Genomic DNA, 22,251 nt, shown 5'->3' on the forward strand with positions numbered 1-22,251 from the left:
TTTACTGTGTGGCCCAGCCTGGCCTCAAATGTGCAGTCAGTGATCCTCCTGCCTCAGCCTGCTGAATGCTGCCTTCACCAGCACACCCAACCAATTAAAAAAATTTAATGGCAAAATATGTGCTTAATACATAATAAGAAAAAATGCTAGTTGGTTGTGGTGACACACACCTGTAATCCTAATACTTGGGAGGCCGAGGCAGGAGGATTGAGAGTTGAAGGCCAGCCTGGGCTACCTAAGCAAGACCCAGCTGCTATAATAGGAATACACTATCTGGAGGAGCATTTATTAGATTTATGCCGCAGCATGAAGGAGAATGAAGCACTGACTAACCCCACGTGATCTGTGACAGCTGCTGCTGTAGGATGCTTGTGGGGTGTGGAGGGCCCCTCCCTGACTTGACTGAGGGCTGCGGAGGAGTGGAAGAGTGAAGTATCTCCTGGAACTGTCAGCGAGGTCTGCTGTAGCCATGCTGGTTGCAGTGCACTTGAGTAGCCACAGAAAAATAAAAAGTCCCTCTCAGGAAGTGTTGAGCCCTCCTCCCCTGTCTCAGAGCTGTCCTTTGCAGAAGACACCCCTGACGTCCCTCAGGAGGGAAGACAGGAAATGCAGAGATCAGGGTTTAGGAGGTAGTTCAGTAGTAGAGTGATCCTCCTGCCTCAGCCTCCAGAGTGCTGTAGTGACAGGCACGTACCGGTATGCCCAGCAGAGAGCCTAAGAACTGGGGCTGGCGATTTAGCTCAGCGGCACAGCGCCTGCCTGGCAAGCGCAAGGTCTTGAGTTTGATTCCTGGTACCGGAAACCACACACACACACACACAAAAAAAGAGCCTAAGAACTATTATGGCCCTTCAGAGCTGTTCCACTTAACAGTATGAGGTACATTATTGGATCTGAAAAGTGTTTTGTAAATATGAGACCTGCCCATTTACTTCTAATGAGAGGCATATGTTTTATGTATGTACATTACCCTGTTCAACACTTTTTTAGGACAAGGTCTACTTTGTTAGAAATGTTAAAAGTTGCATGTCAGGAATTTCATAGTTGTTTGGCAACTTACCTTGCCTATGACAAAATAAGCAATTTGAGTAATAAAATATTAACACGTACGTCGTTCACGTTGGAGTAAAGTATAAGTGGTGTAGTAATTTAGAGATGGCAGTGGCACTTCCCATTTTGGCAGTACCAGGGTTGGAACCCAGGGGTGCTATCCCACTGAGCCTTATTCCTTGTCCCCCTTTTTTAACCAGAGCCTTTCTAAGTTGTCCTGGCGGGACTTGAATGTGGAATTCTCCTGTCTCAGCCTCCTTTACTGTTAGGATCAAAGGTACGTGCCTCCATGCCCGGCTCCCAGTGGCATACTTTTTACCAGCACTCTCCAAAGTGGTGTTCGGAAGATGTCAGAACTTCTCTCTTCTCTCTGGTGCTTCCGTCTCTCAAACTCCCTCATGTTGCTGAGAACCAACCAGGGTGTACCTGGCAAACTGCTCTGTTATTAAGCCTCGTTGTTAGCTACTTTCTTCAAGTTTAAGAGATGTTGTTTTGGGGTACTGGGAATCGAACTCAGGACCTTGCACTTGCTGGGCAGGTGCTTGTACCGCTGAGCTGTATCTCCAGCCCCAACTGTTTTTTTGTTTTGTTTTGTTTCCGATACTGGGAATCAAACTCACAACCTTGTGCTTGCCAGGCAGGCACTGTGCCGCTGAGCTAAATTCCCAGCCCCCCCCCCCCAATTGTTTTTGGTTTGATACTTTTTTTTTTTTTTTTTGCACTGGGAATCAAACTCAGGACCTTGTACTTGCCAGGCAGGCACTTTGGATTCTCTTATCCTGAATTTTATGTGAAATTTCATCTTTCAAAAACTGTTTACATCCTTAGCAATTTTTTAATTTTTTTTTTTTTTTTAGATTTTAGCGGGGCATGGTGGCACACGCCAGTGAGCCCAACACTCGGGAGGCTGAGGCAGGAGGATCGTTGTGAATTCGAGACCAATCTGGGCTAGAAAGTGAGCTCAAGGTCAGACTGAACTTTATAGCGAGACCCTGTCTCAAAAAAAAAAAAAATATACTATTAGATTTTATTTTACATGCATCATTCTTTGTTCTCAGTGTTTGTCTTCAAATAGAAAATGTTGTTAGCCCAAATCAATCGGGATTCCCAGGGGATGACCGAGTTTCCCGGAGGAGGAATGGAGGCCCAGCACGTCACCTTGTGCCTCACAGAGGCGGTGACTGTAGCAGGTGAGCAGCTCCTTTGAAGGGATCTTGTGGGTTTGGAAATACCATTTTTCTTAAGGGGAAAATTAAAACACTGTATTTACTTCCCTGTGCCTCATTCCGTTAGCAGCACCAGAAACCCATGAGCCTTTCTAATTTGATGTGAATTCTGAGTACAATAAGACAGAGAAGTATTTTTTTGTAAATGCTAAGAGTTAAGCAACCTGCCTTTTGCCTAATGTTCATTTTTTTAAAAATGTACTCAGCATGCCCATACTATGGTTATCTAAAGAAAGTGATTTTGTTTTATAATAGATGGTGACAATTTAGAAAACATGGAAGGTGTAAGCTTGCAAGCAGTGACACTTGCAGACGGCTCTACTGCATACATACAGCACAATTCGAAAGGTACGCGTCTCAGACACAGCTGGTGAACACTAGTGATTTATAGCCTTGGAGTTGGAGCTGCCATCAATATACTTCCTTTCCGGTCTCTCTTCAAGATACTATATTGCATGTGATTATTTTAAATTATTTCCGCTTAACCTGAATTTTGTGTTGATAATTTGGGTATACCCTTTGAGAGATTTGGAAAGTTCTCCAGGAGAGGTATCAAAATTAGTTGGGGAAGCTGGGTGTGATGGCACATGCCTGTAATCCCAGCACTTGGGAGGCTGAGGCAGGAGCATCGCCATGAGTTCAAGCGAGTTCAAGTCCAGCTTGAACTATATAGTGAGACCCTGTCTCCAAAAACAAAAAAAAAATTAGTTGGGGAAAGGAGGGTGAATGTGTATTCCTGGCTTATTTCGAGTAAGACCTTTCTTGTTCTTTTACTTCAGACTATTATTTAATGTTATTGCAAAACATAAAAGTGAAGACACTTGATTTTGCTGAAATAACATTGTCTTTGAGGGCCGGGGAGGTAGCTCTGCGGCATAAGCGCTTGCCTGGCAAGCCTGAGGTCATGAGTTTGATTCCTGATACCCAAAAAAAAAAAAAAAAAAATCAAATCTCATTGTCTTTGAATTGTGTTTACTTTCCTCCAGGAAATAGCCCTATTCTAGACTCTGTCTTTTTTCATGGGGGTTGTTTTGTTTGGTTTTGTTTTGTAGTTTGGGGTGGCCTGGGGTCACTATGTAGCCCAGGCTGGCCTCATGCCTCGGCCTCCCAAATGCTGGGATTACAGGGATGCACCACCATGCCTGGCCCTAAACTTCTTGGGTTTTTTGTTGTTGTTATTTTTTTTTCTGTTCCACTTAACAGTATCAGGTAAATCATACTGGAAATCAAACTCACGACCTTGCGCTTGCCAGGCAGGTGCTGTGCCGCTGACCTATATCCCCAGCCCTAAAGTCCTTGTTTTTATGGAAACCAGAGCACATGTGGACAGGGGTCTGTATAACCCCCAGGGGTGAGAGGAGCAGCTGGTTTCTTGGGCACTGACGGGTCTGTCACATACACTAGAGTAGCTGTTCAGCTTCCCCTTGATCAGGGTGACTAACCCTAAAAGGTGTACAGAGGACCGACTTGCGTAGCTTGCCGTAAATGCCGCTCCTCCTCTGAAATTTCTCTGACTGACACTGGAGGGGAGGAAGGATGGCTGAGGGAGGATTTTCTGCTTTCTGTAGGATCACTGGATGTGTTATTGAATTGCCTCAGAAGGTTGAGGGAAGAACCAAGATGAACAAACATGAGCTTAAGTAGTATATGTTTTTATAGTTGATACTATTTTGAAATTGTGTACAGCTGTCATTTCTTTTATGCTAATGAATTGGCTTGACTCCTTTGTTCCAGATGGAAAGCTCATTGACGGGCAGGTCATTCAGTTGGAAGATGGTTCTGCTGCGTATGTTCAGCATGTTCCCATACCTAAAAGTAGTAAGTATTTAAGAGACAACACAGGAGACCCTCCCGATTCTCAGACTGCAGTGTGTGCTGCCTTCCGCTCTTTTTTACCGCCTCCACTTGGTCCTGAGTTCTAGTCTTCCTCTGAAGAGGGGATCAGTGGGTGCCTGAGAGGACTTACAGGGCATTTGAACTTAGCCAAGACTTTGTCTCAAATACAGTGGGAAAGAGGTTGCTGGGCTCCCCTCTAAAGCTCCGTGGGCAGCAGCAGTCCTCAGGGCTGTATCTGCTATTTGAGTCACTTCCTACGTATCATTCATTTTTCTCTTTTCTCCTCTTCTTTCAACTCTCATTCCCTTGTATGTATTCCTAAAACAAGTATTCTAGCTCTTTCTGCCTTTAAGCACCTTTTTTTGTTGTTGTTTGTTTTTTTTGTTGTTGTTTTTTTCCCCCGGTAAGGGAACTGAACTCACGACCTTGCACTTGCCAGGCAGGTGCTGTGCCGCTGAGCTAAATCCCCAGCCCTGCCTTTAAGCACTTTCTTTTCCTCTTTGGTCTTTTTGAGACAGGGTCTCACTATGCAGTTCAGGCTGGCCTTTAGCTCACTTTGTAGCTGAGGCTGGTCTCAAACTCACAGTGATCCTCCTGCCTGAGCCTCCCGAGTACTGGGATTACAGCCTCACACTACCACGCCCAGCTCTTTAACCACTTTCTAAAGCAGCTTTCCTGAAATTACTTAACAATTGAAGACTCAAAGCAAGTATAGGCTGTCTTGTGTTCAGTGGCTGTTGAATCTGGTGTTGCTGAATGAATTGGAGCCGGAAAACATGAGATCTAAATGTAAGCATTACTCTTGAGCAGGGGACAGTTTGCGTCTGGAGGACGGTCAAGCAGTGCAGTTGGAAGATGGAACCACAGCGTTTATTCACCATGCCTCCAAAGGTACGCTGACTTTGGAAAGAGGTGGCAGATACGGGAGAAGGGGGAGCGTGGGGAAAGTGAGACCTACCTTAGCTGCTGCTCTGTTGTCACATGAAAGAACTGTGTGTGTTCTTCAAAGTACAAGGCAGCAGGTTTGGGCATAGTTTAAGGAAAAACTGTATCACACTTTGAGCTGTCCAGGATCAGTTTGGCATGGTAAACACTATGTTTGTTGGTTTGGGTTTTTTTTGGTTTTTTGGGTTTTTTTTTTGGTTTGGTTTTTTTTCCAGTACCGGGGATCGAACTCACGACCTTGCACTTGCCAGGCAGGCGCTGTGCCACTGAGCTAAATCCCCAGCCCCTGGCATGGTAAACACTATGAACTTTGGAGTCATACTGATATGCCTTCCAAGTCTGGTTTCCCTGCATAGTGACTTTGACTGTTATTTGTTAGGTGTTTATTTTTTTACTTACTGAGACAAGGCCTCAATATGTAGTTCAGGCTTCCCTGATCGCTGCCCTGGATCCTCCTGCCTCCATCTCTGCAATTCACCACCATAACTGGCTATGGTTTTTTGCTGTTGTTCTTTTGTCTTTTGTGGTGCTGGAGATTGAACCCAGAGATTTCTTGGAGTGTTTGTTTGTTTTTATTGTTGTTGTTATTGTTGTTATTTTGAGACAGAGTCTTCTTCTGTAGTGCATAACTCTGTGTAGTCCAGGCTGCCCTCGAGCTCATGGTGATCCACCTGCCTCAGCTTCCAGAGTGCTGGGATTATAAACTTGTGCCACCACACCTGACCTCATGAACCCAGATAGTTCTGAGCTACACCTCCAGCCCTTTCTTTATTTTTTTATTTTTATTTTTTAGTACTGGGAATCGAACTCAGGACCTTGTGCTTGCCGGGCAGGCACTTATGCCACTGAGCTATATCTCCAGCCCCCTCAGCCCTTTTTTAAAAAATTTTATTTTGAGCTAGGGGTTCTAACTAAATTGCTCAGGCTGGATTTGAACTTGTGATCCTACTGCCTTAGCCTTCTGCATAGCTGGAATTGCAGTCATGCACCACTGTGTCCAGCTCATTTGTTAGGTTTTTAAAGTTTCCTGGTCTGATGCCAGGCGTGGTAGTGCACACCTGTAGTCCCAGCACTCGGGAGCCTGAGACAAGAGGATCGCTGGGAGTTGGAGGCCAGCCTGAGCTACAAAGTGAGTTCAAGAGCTGGAGATTTTAGCTCAGTGGTGCAGCGCCTGCCTGGCAGGTGTGAGTTCCTGAGTTTAACTCCCGGTACCTCACCTCCCAAAAAAAGAGAGAGTTTGAGGCCAGCCTGAATTGCATAGTGAAACCCTGTCATTTTTTTTGTCTTTTTGAGACAGGGTCTGGCTATGCAGTTTAGGCTGTAGTTTGTAGCCCAGGCTGGTGTTTTCTTTTGTTTTGGGGGATTTTCTTTTTGTCTTTTTGAGACAGGGTCTCGCTATGCAATTCAGGCTGGCCTTGAGCTCACTTTGTAACCCAGGGTGGTCTCGAACTTGCAATGATCCTCCTGCCTCAGCCTTCCAAGTGCTGGGATTACAGGTGTGTGCCACCATGCCCGGCTCCAGGCTGGTTTTGAACTTGCAATGATCCTCCTGCCTCAGCCTTCCAAGTGCTGGGATTACAGGTGTGTGCCACCATGCCCGGCTCCAGGCTGGTTTTGAACTTGCAATGATCCTCCTCCCTCAACTTCCTGAGTGCTGGAATTACAGATGTATGCCTCCATGCCTTGGCCTGAAACCCTGTCTTAATAACAAAACAAAACAGTGAAGTTTCCTAGTCCAGAGGAAAGTGAAAGTATTTCCCTGCACTTCAGATTCCCATTTGGAGGTTACAAACATACTGCCTTACAGAATTTTTGTGAGGGTTAAGTGAAATAAGACCTATAAAGCAGATAGTAACTACTCAATAAAAATTCATCCCGCTATCTTTAGATGTGCAACTGCTTTTACCTTTAATGAATTCATCAAAACATGCTAGAAAACATTTTACCTTTAATTTAATCCCTCTCTTTTCCAATCCCTCAGATAGTTATGACCAGAGTGCACTACAGGCAGTTCAGCTGGAAGACGGTACCACGGCCTACATCCACCACGCAGTGCAAGTCCCGCAGTCTGACACCATCCTGGCGATTCAGGCCGATGGGACAGTGGCAGGGCTGCACACCGGGGATGCCACCATTGACCCTGACACCATCAGTGCTTTGGAGCAGTATGCAGCAAAGGTACAGCGTTGCACAGTGCTGGGACTGTCCCAGGGGCGGGGATGTAGCTCCGTAGTAGAGCACTTGCCCAAAATGTAGAAGGCCCTGGGCTTGAACCCCTGCAGTATTTTAAAAAAAAGTCTAAAATACAGCCTCTTCACTTTTCATGAAAAGAAAACAAAAAACACACTTATCAAGAAACTACCCTGCATGGAGCCCTGGGTTCAATCCCGAGCACTGTAAACACAAATAAAGCTTTTCTTAAGCCTTATTTTATTCCTGTAGGTGTCCATCGACGGAAGTGAAAGTGTAACTGGTACCGGAATGATTGGAGAGAATGAGCAAGAGAAAAAAATGCAGGTATGTGAAGGTCCTGAGGTTCATTCATTGGGCAGAGCGGCCATAGAAAGATCACAGACATCCAGGTGAAGCTTGTGTTCCGGAGTCCAGGGTGGTTTTTAGTAGCCAGGGATCTTCTGACTGCCCCCATTCATGGCAGTTTGTGGGTGCTTTTTCTGGGACTCCATCATTTCTGTGACTAACTCTTGCTACTTTGCTCTTTATATCTTTCAGTTTTTTCTACTTCTAGCTGATTCCTTCTGTATTTTCCCTTTCAGATTCTAGAGAGAAAGTCCAGCCTCGCTACTTCTTATTCCTGCTAAGCAAAGTTATTTGTATTTCTTGTAGCAGACTGCTTCCTGGGCTGCAGATGCCCTGTGGATTGATTTTCTTTGGTTCAAATGCTCCCCTGGTTCTAGTCATTGGCTGCTGCTTAATCTAAGTGACACCCTAGGGTACCAGTACTTTATTTTTATTTTATTTTTTTGGTACTGGGAATCGAACTCAGGACTTTACGCTTGCCAGGCAGGCGCTTGTGCCGCTGAGCTATATCTCCAGCCTGACCAGTACTTTTAAAAGTTTTTGTTAAGAGCCTGCCATGGTGGTGCACACCTGTAATCCTAGTACTGTGGAGGCTGAGGCAGGAGGATTGCAAGTTTGAGCCTAGCCTGGGCAACTCTGCAGAACTTGGATAAAGAAGATGTGGTATTTATATTTGGTGGGTAGTACTCTGCTGTAAAGAAAGATAAACCTGAGTCATTTGTAGGAAAATGGGTGCACCTTGAGACACACGTGAGTCTCAAGTTTAAGTGAGTAAATCACACACACAAGCTTAAATATCACATGGTTTCTCTTATGTGAGACACCCAAAGTATAAATTTAAAGAGCAAAGTAAAAGATAGTAGGGAACAGGACTTCGGGTCTTTCATAAATTTTATATTTATCACATGTTGAACTGATAATATTTTGGACATATGACACATACTGGGTCAAAATAATTACTAAAATTAATTTCACCAGTTTTGTTTTCCTTTTTCAATGTGGCTGCTAGAAAATTTTTAGTTATATGTATGGCTTACATTTGGTACCGGTTCTAATCTTCATTAAGGCTGGACCAGAACTTATAAAATTATTCTCTGAGGCGGGTGTGATAGTGCACACCTATATCCCAGCACGCAGGAGGCTGAGGTGGGGGGATTGCTGTTGAATTCCAGGCTATCCTGAATTACGTCGTGAGATTCTGTTTCAAAACAAAACGACAAAAGTTATTCTCTGACACAGTTGGGTATTTGTGATACTTGAGGTTAAAGGTGCAATATGTGGTATTTAAAAAAAAAAAAGTTTATCCCAAAGTAATTACAGTAAAGAAGCAGAACCTGTAGCATTTGATCTTTTCTTTTTTTTTTCTTTTTTTTGTCTTTGAGACAGGGTCTCGCTATGCAGTTCAGGCTGGCCTTGAGCTCGCTTGGTATTCCAGGCTGGTCTCAAACTTGCAAAGAGCCTCCTGCCTCAGCCTCCTGAGTGCTGGGATTACAGTCAAGCGCTGGTATTGCAGGCATGCACCACCATGCCTGGCTGTAGCATTTGATTTTGTCCCTTGGTGTTTCTTTTATTTTGACCAGGAGTTGCTTATGTAGTCATAGCTCTGTTTCTATCTGAACTTAATGCAATAGATTTTTATGGTCTGTCTGTCTGTCTCTTTCTTTCTCTTGTGTCTTTCTGAGACAGAGTTTTGTTCTGCAGTCCAGGCTGGCCTTGAACTCACAGTGATCCTCCCATCTCAACCTCCCAAGTGCTGGGACCACAGGCATGCACCATCACACCTGGCTTTTTATTTTATTTTTTTTGTATGTAGTAATTAGCTACATTTACTGAAGATCATAGGGTGGTAGCAGCAGGAAGAAGGAAAAAGAGTGAAGGGAAAAAAGAAAGGACTTGAGTGTGAAAGGAAAAGGAAAAAGGGAAAAATGGTGAAGAAGAAAAAAAAGATCTTAGTTTTGTTTTTTTGAGACAGGATCTCACAGTGTACCCCACCCCCAATTTATGGTGATCTTCCTACCTCTGCCTCCCAAAGGCTGGGATTACAGGCATGGGCCACCACCACCACACCTGGCAAGGCATTTTTAAATTGTGATGTTCATAGTTTAGAATTCCTTCATCTGTAATACACAGATGTCAGTTATACTACTAAACCCACCTTGGTTCACTAGAGTATTTTACACATAGTTCTCAGTGGAAGGCGTTTTTGCCCCAGGACATTGGGCAGTGTTTGGAGATGATTCAGGATTTTCACAAGAGGGGGAAACAGTACTTGTCATCTAGTGGATTGATGTCCCACAAGGCATAGGAGAGCCACACGGCAGAGTTCTCCTCTCAAAATGCCAGCAGTGCTGAGTATGAAAACAGCCACCTAAAATAGTCTCTTAAAAACGCCTTCGTGTTTCTTGTAAGAACTGAAGAGGGTGGTGTGGGAGGGTGCTTGTTTGTGACAGACTCTGGCTAGTTTCATTGCCCTCTGGCTACACGTTCCTTAATTGAGTTGAAAACTTAGCACCGGGCCAGGGATATAGCTCAGTGGCATAAGCACCTGCCTGGCAAGGGCAAGGTCCTGAGTTCGATCTCCGGTACCAGAAAAAAAAGAAAACAAAACTTAACACAGTATTGAAATAGTGTATAATTCATAATAAGAAAACAAAAACCAGGTTAAATGTCTACTTTGGTATTAGTGCCTGTGTGTCCTTAGGCAAGTTGCTTAACTTCTCTTGATCTGAGATTTCTTATCTGTCCCATTATTATTGGTTAAGAGTAATCTTTGTCTTACTTGTCTCATGATATGAAAACCAAATGAGCCTTTGTAAGCGTTATATAAATACTGTTTTGATACTTTCCATTTTATGTTAGAATACCAGGCCTTTTACTGTTGTTTCATTTTGTTTTGTTTTGTGAGACAGGTCTCTGTCTCTGTGTAGCCTAGACCAACCTTAAACTTGCTAGATAGGGGAGGCTTGCCTTGAAGTCGGGATCTGCCTGCCTCAGCTTCTGGAGTGCCGGAATTACGAGCAAGCACCTGTAATTCCAGCCTTTTCATGGTTTTCCAGCTATTCATTTAAATTAATTTTATTCACATTGGAGACCAAACTTGTTTGGTTTGGCAGTGTTTTAATCAGAGCCCTAATAGTTGGAAAACACACAAAAGTGTCTAGCAAGGTCCAGAAAACACGAGATATGTTGTAAGGATATGGCAGAGTTTACAGGTAGCTGGGATTAGAAACTGCTGAGCTGGACCTTGCAAGGACTAGCAGTGCAAAGGAACCAGGCATGGAGGCCAGCCTCCCTCCTTTTTATTCTCCCTCGCAGCACCTCCAGGGGGCCACAGTGAGTCTCTTGCCTAAATCTCTTCACCTTCGCTGCAGTCCAGCCTCCTTTGTCTTCATTGTGTTACCACATGGCTGTTTATAGCTGTGCTTTTTTTTTTTTTTTTTTTTTTTTTTTTTTTTTTTTTTTTTTTTTTTTTTGGTTTTTTCCTGGTACCAGGAGTCAAACTCACAACCTTGTGCTTGCCAGGCAGGCAATGTGCTGCTGAGCTAAATCCCCAGCTCCATAGCCATGCTTTCTTAGGTTTGCTACCCATGCCCAACTCAAGATTTCCCTTTGTTTTTTAGGTCAAATTATAGCAAAGGAAGATTCGTAGACACAGCTTAAGTTTCTTTTTATTTGAGACAGGATGTCACTATGATGCCCAAGCTGGCCTTCAACTCCTGCGCTCAAATAATCCTCTGCCTCAGCCTCCAAAGTGCTGAAACTACAGGTGTGTGCCACCTCACTGGCCCAGCCTGACTTGGTTTTTTTGATACAGTGTCTCTCTACATTATCCTGCCTCCCAGATGCTCGGATTATAGGTGTGCACCATCATGCCTGGCCTTCAGCCTGATTTTTTAAAGCCAGGGCACATGAGGCATAGCTAGACCTCAGGCAGCCTATAGATGAACGACCTTTTCTGGTCACCAGGGCCTATGTATGGGATGGCTGATTCTCTCAGAATATAGGTTGGATGGGTACTATAAAACCTATTAAGGGGGAAAAAAAAAAAGTATTTAGAGACCAGACATAGGGGCTGGGGATTTAGCTCAGCCGCACAGAGCCTGCCTGGCAAGCGCAATGTCATGAGTTCAATCCCAGTACCGGAAAAGAAAACAAAAAAAAAAAAATTAAAAAAATAAATAGAGACCAGGCATGGTGGCACACGCTCTGGAGGCTGAGGCAGGAGGATCGTCATAAGTTCAAGACCGTCCTGGGCTACAAAGTAAGCACAAGGCCAGCCTGAACTGCATAGCGAGACCCTGTCTCAAAAAGACCAAAAAGAAAAAAAGAAAAACCCTATTTAGTACAGGCAGTTTAAATGTGAATCATATTTTATGTTTAGTTTCTTTCTTCTTTTTTTTGCACTGCTGGGGAATTGAACCCTGAACCTTAGCTGTGCTCCGTGAGTGCTCTGCTGCAGAGCTACAGCCTCAGCCCTTATGATTTTGTTTCGTTTTGATTTGTTTTGTTTTGTACCAGAAATCAAACTCAGAACCTGACACTTCCCAGGCAGGCACTGTGGCGCTGAGCTATATCACTGGCCCTAGCCCTTATGTTTCGTTTCTGTTTGTTTTTAGCTTTGTTTTTTTGTTTTGTTTTGTTTTGTTTTTAAGATATGTCATTTTGAGCCAAGTGTACCTTGTCTTTATTTTTATTCACTCATTCATTCATACATTTACTTTTGCAGTGCTGAGCGTTGAACACAGGGCCTTGTGCCAACTAGGCAAGTGGCCTACCACCTAGCTACATCTGCAGCCCAAAGCTTGTGTGTTTGGGTTTGGTTTTCTGAGTGAGGGTCTTACTGTGTAGTCCAGGGTGGCCTTGTGCCCACTATGTGGCCCTAACTATCCTTGAGATCCTCCCTCCTCCTCCAAGTGCTAGGATTATAGGGGTCAGCTACCACAAGGCTTCACCAAACTCTGCTTTCTTAAAGTCTCTTTCTCTCTCTTTAATCTCTTAATTGGATCAGTGATTATTATTTAGGAGGAATCAATTTTTTAAATTGATACAATAATTATATATATTCTAAGGGTATAGACTGATATTTCCATATATGAGACCACATATAGTGAGTGATCAAAACGGTAATTATTGATTCCCAGCACCCAAAAAATTCAGGGTAATTAATCTGTGACCTTGCTGGGTGTGGTGTTACACACCTGTAATCCCAGCACTCGGGAGGCTGAGGCAGGAGGATCATTAGGAGTTGGAGGCCAGCCTGGACTACAAAGTGAGTTCAAGGCCAGCCTGAACTGCATAGTGAGACCTTGTCTCAAAAAGACAAAAAAAAACAAAAAACAAAAAAAATCTGTGACCTCAATCTTTTTACCTTTTCTAGAATTTTTGCTCATTTGTTTGATTGAGGCGGTGCTTGGTTTTTTTTGAGACAGGGTCTCACTATGTAATGAAGGCCGGCTTTGAACTCATGGCAACCCTCCTGCCTCAGCTTTTGAAATTAGAAATGTTTTTGACGTTGCTTTTAGGAAGTATATTCTTACAAACATAACTATAGGTGCTGGGGACTTAGCTCAGCGGCTCAGCGCCTGCCTGGCGAATGCAAGGTCGTGAGTTTGATTGTTGGTACCAGTGGGGAGGGGACAAAAAAAAAGTTAAAAACATAACTGTAGTCAGGCATGGCAGGTGATACACACCTATAATCCCATAATCCCAGTAGTAGGCTGAAAAAGGAGGATTACAAGTTCAAGACCAAGGACAGGATTTAGCTCAGTGGCATAGCACCTGCCTGGCAAGCACAAGGTTGTGAGTTCGATTCCCAGGACTGGAAAAAAAAAAAAAAAAAAACAAGTTCAAGACCAGCCTGGACCACATAATGAGAACCTATTTTAAGAAACAGGCCGGGTGTGGTGATGCACGCCTGTAATCCCAGCACTCGGGAGGCTGAGGCAGGAGGATCTTGTTCGTTCCAGGCCAGCCTGAACTGCACAGCAAGACCCTGTCTCAAAAAGACATAAAAAAGAAAGAAACAAAACACAAGCCAGACATGGTAGCGCATGCTTGTAGTCCAAGCACTCAGGAGGGTGAGGCAGGAGGATCACCATGAATTCGAGGCCAGCCTGAACAAATAATGAGGACCCTGTTTCAAAACATACACACTTGTAGGTGCATCCCTTGAGTGTATCAAAGAATGCCTACATACAAGGGAGGTACTACTTGGGTTGGTTTTGTAGGCTGGGAATACACCTGTGGCTCCAGCTGTATGCTGGTGGCTCGCCTTTTGCCTGTCCCAGAGCTGCTCACGTCACCCAGGAGCCAAGTAGATCTGACTCAGAGCTGTAGCAGGACTCTCACTAAAGTGATACCCTTAGTCTGGAACCCTGTAAAGTTCATCATGGAAACTGTAATTTTGCCAGGCATGGTGATGCATGCCTATACTCCCAGCACTTAGGAGGCTGAGACAGGAGGATTGCTGTGAGGCCAGCCTGGGCTACATAGAGAGTTCAAGGCCAACCTGAATTACAGAGCATGACCCTCTCTCAAAAACAAAACAAAACAAAACAAAAGGAAGTAGTAATTTTATCTGTTTTCTTTCTATATAAATAATCTAAATTACCCTTTTGCTTTGTCTAGATTGTCCTACAAGGACATGCGACAAGAGTAACTGCTAAATCTCAACAGAGTGGAGAAAAGGCATTCCGATGTGAATATGATGGATGTGGAAAATTATATACAACAGCTCACCATCTGAAGGTACCCAAAGATAAATTTTATATGTAGTTATGAGAATATTTATTATTCTAGATACTTATTATTCTTAGATACTTTCTCTTGCTAAGATGAAGTGCCCAACACCCAAAGTTAAAGGGGAAAAGATTTACTTAGCTCAGTTTGTAGAAGTTTCAGTCCATAATCAGCTGGCTTGAAGGCAAGGTGGTTGGCACACAGGCACCACAGAGGAGAAACAGTTCATGGTGGGCAGAAGGTAGCAAAGCAAGCAAGCAAACAAGAGATAGCCACGGCTTTTTCTTTTCTCCTTTGGTCTTTTTGAGACAGGGTTCCACTGTGTAGTTTAGGCTGGGCTTGAACTCACTTTGTAGCCCAGGCTGGCCTCCAACTCACAGCAATCATCCTGCCTCAGCCTCCCAAGTGCTGGGATTACAGATGTACGCCACCACACCCAGCCTGAGGCACAGCTTTTTCTATCCCTTATATTTTATCCAGGCTACTCAGGGCAGGTAGCACTCACACCCCTAGTCCCAGCATTCTTGATACTAACTAGCATTGCACCATGAATCAATTCCAGCATCACACACTGTAGACCTAGCCACCTCCAGAAAGCCCTACCTGTGACCACATGAGGCTTTGGAGGGACATCCAGGCACAAGTCAGAACAACCTAGGACTGTAACCACTATCAAGGCATGTGGCAGCAGTCACACACTGCTCTTCTCCTCACTTACCAACGTAGTGATTCATGCTCACATGCAGACATAGAACACTGGACCGGCATTAGAAGCACAGTTTTCTGAGGGCTTGCACTGTGGTTTTTGGTTTTGTTTTGTTTTTTGTTTTTTTTCGGTCTTTTTGAGACAAGGTCTCTATACGCAGTTCAGGTTGGCCTTGAGCTCACTTTGTAGCCCAGGCTGGTCTCAAACTTACAGCAGTCCTCCTGCCTCAGCCTCCCGAGTGCTGGGATTACAAGCATGTGCCACCACGCCCAGCTAGCCAAGCATTTTAATTGTAGCTAAACACAACAGACTATGCCATGACTTTTAAGAATAATAGCTAAGAGCGAGGCATGGTGTCGCATGCCTGTGATCCCAGCACTCAGGAGGCTGAGACAGGAGGTTTGTTGTGAGTTGGAGACCAGCCTGGGCTACAAAGTGAGTTCAAGACCAGCTTGAACTGCATATCGAGACCCTGTCTCAAAAAAACCAAAAAAAAAAAATAATAATAATAATAGCCAAGATTAATTTAATAGGACAGGAAGTGTCCTTCAGTAGGACAGGAAGTGTTCACTTTGCATACTTGAAGTAGTGACCCTAGAGCCCATCTGCATTTATTGTTAGTGTGTGACCTTGATACGTTGGTTGACTTCTCAGTTTTCTGGTCTGTAAAAGTGGATCATAAAGTACCTCCCTCTCAGAGTAGTTGGAAGAATTAAGTTAATAGTGTCCATGTTAAAAAAAAAAAAAAAAAGTAGTGTCCATGTAAAGAACTAAACTGAGTGGCCTGTACATGGTAAGGGTTCATTTGCCATTGGCCGTTGTTGTGATGACTCATTTGTTGCCCCCCAGAGCAGATAGTTATGTTCCCAGTGTACAAAGAGGACTTCGAGGCTGAGCAGGGGGCCCGTGTCCACAGCACTAGGTAGTGGGGAAGCCTTGCCTCTAGCAGTGTTCTCCATTTTTGCTTTTGAGAGTTTCTTTTCTTTTCTTTTATTTATTCATTTATTGTACTGGGAATCAAACTCAGAACCTTGCGCTTGCCAGGCAAGCACTTATGTCACTGAGCTATATCCCAGGCCCAGGGGTTTCTTTTAGATTGAGTCTCATGAAGTTGCCCAGACTGGCCTCAAACCCATGATCCTTCTGCCTCAGCCTCCCAAGCAGTTAGGATTCCAGGCATCGAGCACCATGCCCAGAGAGCCTCTACTCTTTACCCCGCCCTCTGTTCCTAGTGTTCCTCATGTATGTTTCTTGCAAATACCTTTGGCCTTTTAGAAAAACCTCAGCATTCCTTTTTTTTTTTTTTTTTTTTTTTTGAGACAGGTCTCGCTGTGTAGTCCAGACTGGCCTTGAACTCTATTATGTAGCCCAGGTTGGCCCCAAACTCGCAAGTAATCCCCCTGCCTTAGTCTCCCAAGTGCGGGGATTACAGGCTTGTGCCACCACGCCTGACTTAAAGCATTCCTTTTCTTCATTTAAAACGAGTACTTCTTAATATATAAACATAAATTTAGATCTATATTGAGAATTGCTAGACGATAGTTTTCATGGAAAAGATGTTTTTTAAAAAAGCATACAGCAGCCCGGGATATAGCTCTGAGGCAAAGTGCCTGCCTGGCAATTTCAAGGTCATGAGTTCAAATCCTGGTAAAAAAAAAAAAAAAAAAAAGCATACAACAAAATCCTTCAGCAATGAGGGACAAAATCCCAAGTCTCCGTTGAGAGCATCTTACCCAAGGAATACATAAAGGCAATAGATTCATGCTGGTGTTTTTAATAACAGGTCCATGAGAGGTCGCACACGGGAGACCGGCCTTACCAGTGTGAGCATGCGGGCTGTGGAAAAGCATTTGCAACAGGTAAAAACATGAGTGTTCTTTCTCTTGGGGAGAGAAAGGTGGGGGTTCCGGTGGGGAGTCGGGAGACTGGCCAGAGGCAGGAGCTGGGCCCTCATCCTTGTCGGGTCTGTTGCAGCACCTGAGCAGTCACTTAGTATTTTGTCCTTGGTATGTGCTATATTTCTCTAACGCTTAATCTCAGTGAGCATCTGTAGCAGTACATTGTGTAATTAAACGTCTTTTAAATTTTTCTTAAAGGTTATGGATTAAAAAGTCATTTCAGAACTCATACAGGAGAAAAGCCATATCGGTGTTCAGAAGATAACTGTACAAAATCTTTCAAAACTTCAGGAGACCTACAGAAACATATCAGAACTCATACAGGTACTGATGTGAGCAGGATGCCATGTGTAGGCCAGGGATTCTTAGTCTGCAGGAAAGAGACTTGGGGAAGTAGTTTCTGAAAAAGTCTCAGGTCGTCAGGATTAGGGGCGTCTCCTAACTCCTGGGATTGCGTGCACACTGCTGTTTGTACAAGTCTGCTTCGTCCTACGACCAGGGCCCTGTTGGACTCAGAGGATGGACAGTGGGAATTTGGGGAAGATTTTAGAGTCCCTAGAAAGATAAGCAATGGTTCTAGACCAACAGCCCCCTCAGTTTTCAGAAATTACCTGAACAAAGGGCCGATTTCCCCAGGATTGCACATCTCCTTAGTAGAGAACCGAGACAGCGCTTGGGCACCCTGTTGTTGCTCATTGCCCCTCCTGCCCCGCTGCACTAAGCTGCTGCTAAAGAAAATACCTGAGCCCCTAATATGTGCACAGAAAGAAATCTTGTTACTTCCTGCTGTCACCTCCTTTCTGCTTTAAATTTCCCTGTCTTCTCTTTTCAAATGGTACTTTATTCTCTCTCTCTCTCTCTTTCTTTTTTTTGTCTTTTTGAGACAAGATCTTGTAATGTAGTTCAGGCTGCCTTGAACTCACTTTGTATATGTTCTGCCGAAGTGAGAACTCTGAACTCACTTTGTAGCCCAGGCTGGCCTTGAACTCCCAGCCATCCTCCTGCCTCAGCCTCTGGAGTACTGGGATCACAGGCGTGCGCCACCACCCCAACTGGTGCATTATTCTTACCTGCCCTTTATTCCGTTCTCTTCCTTACACTTGATTCCTTATGGAATTGATATTATAAAGGTAAAGGTGGTTATTTATAGTAGAGCTGAGCAAATTTCAGAAATTACTGATAAAAGACACTACGATAAGTTATTGGCTAAGTAATAATAGCAGGAGATCATTTAGTTTGGGATTTTAGTACAGATGCTTTAAACACGGTGCAATAACAGTGTCCCCACATGTAAGTTTTGCATCTCTAAATATTCTGAAATAGTTTAGCAAATTTCCATGGAGGATTCTTCAAGGCATTAAGGGGTTTTTCTGTTGTTTTTTTTCTTTGGTTTGTTGAAACAGGGTCTCACTATGTAGTTCAGGTTGACCTTGAAGTCACTGTATAGCCCACGCTGTTTTAAACCCACGACAGTCCTCCTGCCTCAGTCTCCTGAGTGCTGGAATCACAGACATGCGCCACCAGGCCCAACTCAGGCATTACGATTGTTTTTTTCTTTTGTTTCTTTTCCTTGAGATAGAGTTTCACTATGCAGTTCAGGCTGGCCTTGAGCTCACTTGTAGTCCAAGCTGGCCTTGAACTCACAACATTCCTCTTGCCTCAGCCTCCAAGTGCTAGGATTACAGGTGTACACCACCATGCCCAGTGGTTGTTCCAATTTAATCTGTATTCTTGACTATTTTTCTTTTTCCTTCTTTCTTTTTTTTTGTCTTTTTTAAGACAGGGTCTTGCTATGCAGTTCAGGCTGGCCTTGAGCTCACTTTGTAGCCCGGGCTGGTCTCAAACTCGCAAACGATCCTCCTGCATCAGCCTCCTGAGTGCTGGGATCACAGGTGTGTGCCACCACACCCAGCCCTTTTTTGTTTTTTTAATTGGGAACTGAACTCAGGACCTTGCGCTTGCCAGGCAGGCACTTGTGCCATTGAGCTACATCCCTGGCCCTTTCTTTCTTTTTCTTTCTTTTTTTTTCTTTTTTTTTTTTTTTTGAGACAAGATTCTGCTATGTAGTCCAAGCTGGTCTCAAACTCACTATGTAACCAAGGCCGGCCTCAAACTCACAGCAGTCCTGCCTCAGCCTCCCAGGTACTGGGATTACAGGTGTGTACTACCACACCCGGCCAGCAAATGTTTTCAACATGGCCAAGAAACTCATGTAATCAGTAATGAGTTTTGAGTGTCATTCAGGTTTTCTTATGTAAATTTAAGTTTGGAGTACAAGATGCAGGAAAGGGAATCTCGGCACTAGAAGACTGTCCTGAGCAGGATCCTAGGCAGAATAGAAGATATAAGACTTTTCAATTTTCTACGTAGTTTTGCACTGTTTAATTTATTCGCCTTTGTATTTTCAGGAGAAAGACCTTTTAAGTGTCCCTTCGAAGGTTGCGGTCGGTCCTTTACGACGTCAAATATCAGAAAAGTGCACGTTAGGACGCACACAGGAGAAAGACCTTACTACTGCACAGAACCAGGATGTGGGAGGGCATTTGCCAGTGCAACCAACTATAAAAACCATGTGAGGATACACACAGGTAACCATTTTTGATCTCTTGGTCTTTTATATTTCAAGGCTCTGTTTGACTCCTGCCCCTTCCAACAACTATTTCCAGCTAATTTCTTATTTCTGCAACTGGGCATGATAAAAAGGAGTCAAACAACTGTAAAAATATCAGGTTAGCATTTATTTATTCATCAGATAGTTACCAAGCATCTACTGTGGACTTCCCTGCCAGTCACAGGAAATACACACAGGGGAGACGTTGTGAAGGGCAGTTGCTGCAGGATATCTCCTGTTAGAGGAGCGTGATGCTGTGGGAGCAGAGGGGGAGGCCGCATTGCCACAGGAGTGGGAGAGGCATGCCAGCGAGCTTTCCTAGGGAGTTCGACTTCTAGACTGAATCTCAAAGTTTGCCAAGTAGAGAGAAGAGTGTTTTTACTGGGAGCAGTGCCGTGGGTGAAGGCACAGAGGTATGACAGGGCATGAGACTGGGTCCCACAGAACTGGAGCACGGATGGCATGTGGAGGAGTCATACAAGGTGGGGTTGGAGGAGTGAGCTGCACTGTCTAAGAGGGTTTCTTTAACTGAACTTGATGGAGCCGGGCATAGTACTGCACACCTGTAATCCCAGCACTTGGGAGGCTGAGGCAGGAGGATCAGTGTGAGACCAGCCTGGGCTACCAAGTGAGCTCAAGGCCAGCCTGAACTGCATAGGGAGACCCTGTCTCAAAAAGACAAAAAAAAAAAACAAAAAACAGAACTTGGTGGAGCGTACGGGGCAAGTTAGTGATGAACAAGAGAAAAGAGGGACCCTCATCTGAATTAGGTTAGCTGACAATTCTATGTTAAGATGGGGCAGTGCAAGTTGGAAAGGGAGGATGGTGGTGTTTGTCTGGAATTGCAGGCCTCCAAGGCCTCCAAGAACCACCCAAACACTTACTATCTGTATATATGTTAATAGGACTTGCCAAGTTTTCACTTAAAATTTATGACCCAGCTGGGTGCTGTGGCTCTTGCCTGTGATCCTAGCTATTTAGGAGGCTAAAGCAGAGAATTATAAGTTCTAGACTACCTGCTATGTGTCAAAACCTTGTCTCAAAAAAATAAAATTTCAGAAAGTAGGTGGGGAGATTGGGGCTATAGGTCAATAGTAAAGCAAGGCTGTGGGTTCACTCCCCAGCACCAAAAAAAAAATTATCACTCAATGGAAAAAACCCACCTCGGTGAATCTGCTTGAACATACATTTTTCCATGAAAGGAAAATTAAGTTGTATGTGAGTCTGAGAGAGGGAACAGGAGACACCGATGTCGTTTTTCTGATACCGTCTGATTTCATGCTTACATTGTATACTCACAAGTGTACTCAGGAATGTATTACACATTATTGCTCTTATATTCCTAACATTAAGTGAAAATGTTTCCTCAGTAATTGGGAAAACCTGTGAAAATCTTTTAAGAGCCCTAGAAAAGAAAGCTGTGTATTAGAAAAAAAGTTATATTTTGCTAATATAATTTGTATTACTTTTTTAGCTCTAAGATGCCATTTTTACATTATGGTACACATTTGCAGTATGGAAACAAAACAAAATTCTGCTCTGATACTGTACCATATTATTGTGCTCTTTACATAAACATATACCCACTAATGAGTCATTAGATAATTGGTGTTGTAAGTGCTGTAGGCATTCTTGGTGGATTATGATATAGGTGCTTCCGCACCTTTTCTGTGATATTCAGAGAAATTAGCTAGATGCTTTTGTGTTGTTTTTGTAATACCCAGTATCACAGCCTGTGGCACTCTACCATTGAGCTGCATTTCCAACCCTTTTTATTTTTTGAGACAGGGTCTCTCACTGTGTTCCCCAGACTGGCCATGAACTTGTGATTCTCCTGTCTCAAGTTACTAGCATTACAGGCATGGGCCACCATGCCTGGCAAGACTACAGTTTTTGGAGGGGCTGAGAAAATACTATTTTTTTCCCCTTTAAAGTAATGGAATAGGGCTAGGGATATAGCGTAGCAGCACAAGCACCTGCCTAGCAAGCACAAGGTCCTGAGTTCAGTTCCTGGTACCAAAAAAAAAAAAAAACTAAAGTAATGAAATAGACTCATTATGAGAAAGCTTGCCATTCAGTACATTTTATGGGTAAGTTAAATTCTCATAAGAGAGATGTATTCACTAAGTCTGGTCATACTGATCTCTTTAGGACACTTAGGTAGAGAAATACTAAGGCTACACATTGGATTTACCTTTTAAAAGTTGACTAATTGGGCCAGGCGTGGTGGCACACACCTGTAGTCCCAGTACTAGGGAGGCTGAGGCAGGAGGATTGTTGTGAGTTCGAGACCAGCCCCAGCTACAAAGTGAGCTCAAGGTCAGCCTGAGCTGCATAGTGAGACTCTGTCTCAAAAAGACAAAAAATAAATAAATAAATAAATAAAAGTTGACTAATTGGGAGACTGGCATGGTAGCACCTGCCCGTAATTCCAGGAAGTAGATCAGAGTTTGAGGCCAGCCAGGGCTACTAAGTGAGTTCAAGGCCAGTCCAAACTACACAATGAGACCCTGTCAAAATGACACACAAAAAAGAGTCAAGTGAAGTTAAATGAAACATGCATATCCTTTTGGATATATTGACTTGTCCAGCTGTGAGTTTTTAGAAAATCTCTTTTTATTATCTTCATAAAACCCTGAGGATAGGCTGTATTCATTAGAGTCATTATTAGTATAGTGCCATTAATGACATCTAGGTTTTTGA

General features: G+C 43.8%; 1 protein-coding gene across 3 annotated transcripts in view; it reads left to right on the forward strand.

The window, feature by feature from the left end:
* The first annotated feature begins 1,233 nt into the window (after positions 1-1,233).
* Positions 1,234-22,251, forward strand: part of Znf143 (zinc finger protein 143) — a 32,389-nt gene continuing 11,371 nt past the window's right edge. The window contains exons 1-11 of one of the 3 annotated variants that reach the window (XM_005380264.2): positions 1,234-1,327; positions 2,109-2,240; positions 2,532-2,624; positions 4,011-4,094; positions 4,920-5,003; positions 7,039-7,235; positions 7,500-7,574; positions 14,223-14,342; positions 16,823-16,898; positions 17,136-17,261; positions 19,346-19,525. In XM_005380264.2, coding sequence (XP_005380321.1) covers positions 2,129-2,240; positions 2,532-2,624; positions 4,011-4,094; positions 4,920-5,003; positions 7,039-7,235; positions 7,500-7,574; positions 14,223-14,342; positions 16,823-16,898; positions 17,136-17,261; positions 19,346-19,525 — 1,147 coding nt within the window. In that variant the 5' untranslated portion in view covers positions 1,234-1,327; positions 2,109-2,128. Of the gene's footprint in view, positions 1,328-1,971; positions 2,017-2,108; positions 2,241-2,531; positions 2,625-4,010; positions 4,095-4,919; positions 5,004-7,038; positions 7,236-7,499; positions 7,575-14,222; positions 14,343-16,822; positions 16,899-17,135; positions 17,262-19,345; positions 19,526-22,251 lie in introns of those variants that run through there. The other 2 variants (XM_005380263.2, XM_005380265.2) reach the window with 2 other exon arrangements.

Source organism: Chinchilla lanigera, unplaced genomic scaffold (genome assembly GCF_000276665.1).
Source record: "Chinchilla lanigera isolate Chin_1 unplaced genomic scaffold, ChiLan1.0 scaffold00013, whole genome shotgun sequence".
Lineage (NCBI taxonomy): Eukaryota > Metazoa > Chordata > Mammalia > Rodentia > Chinchillidae > Chinchilla > Chinchilla lanigera.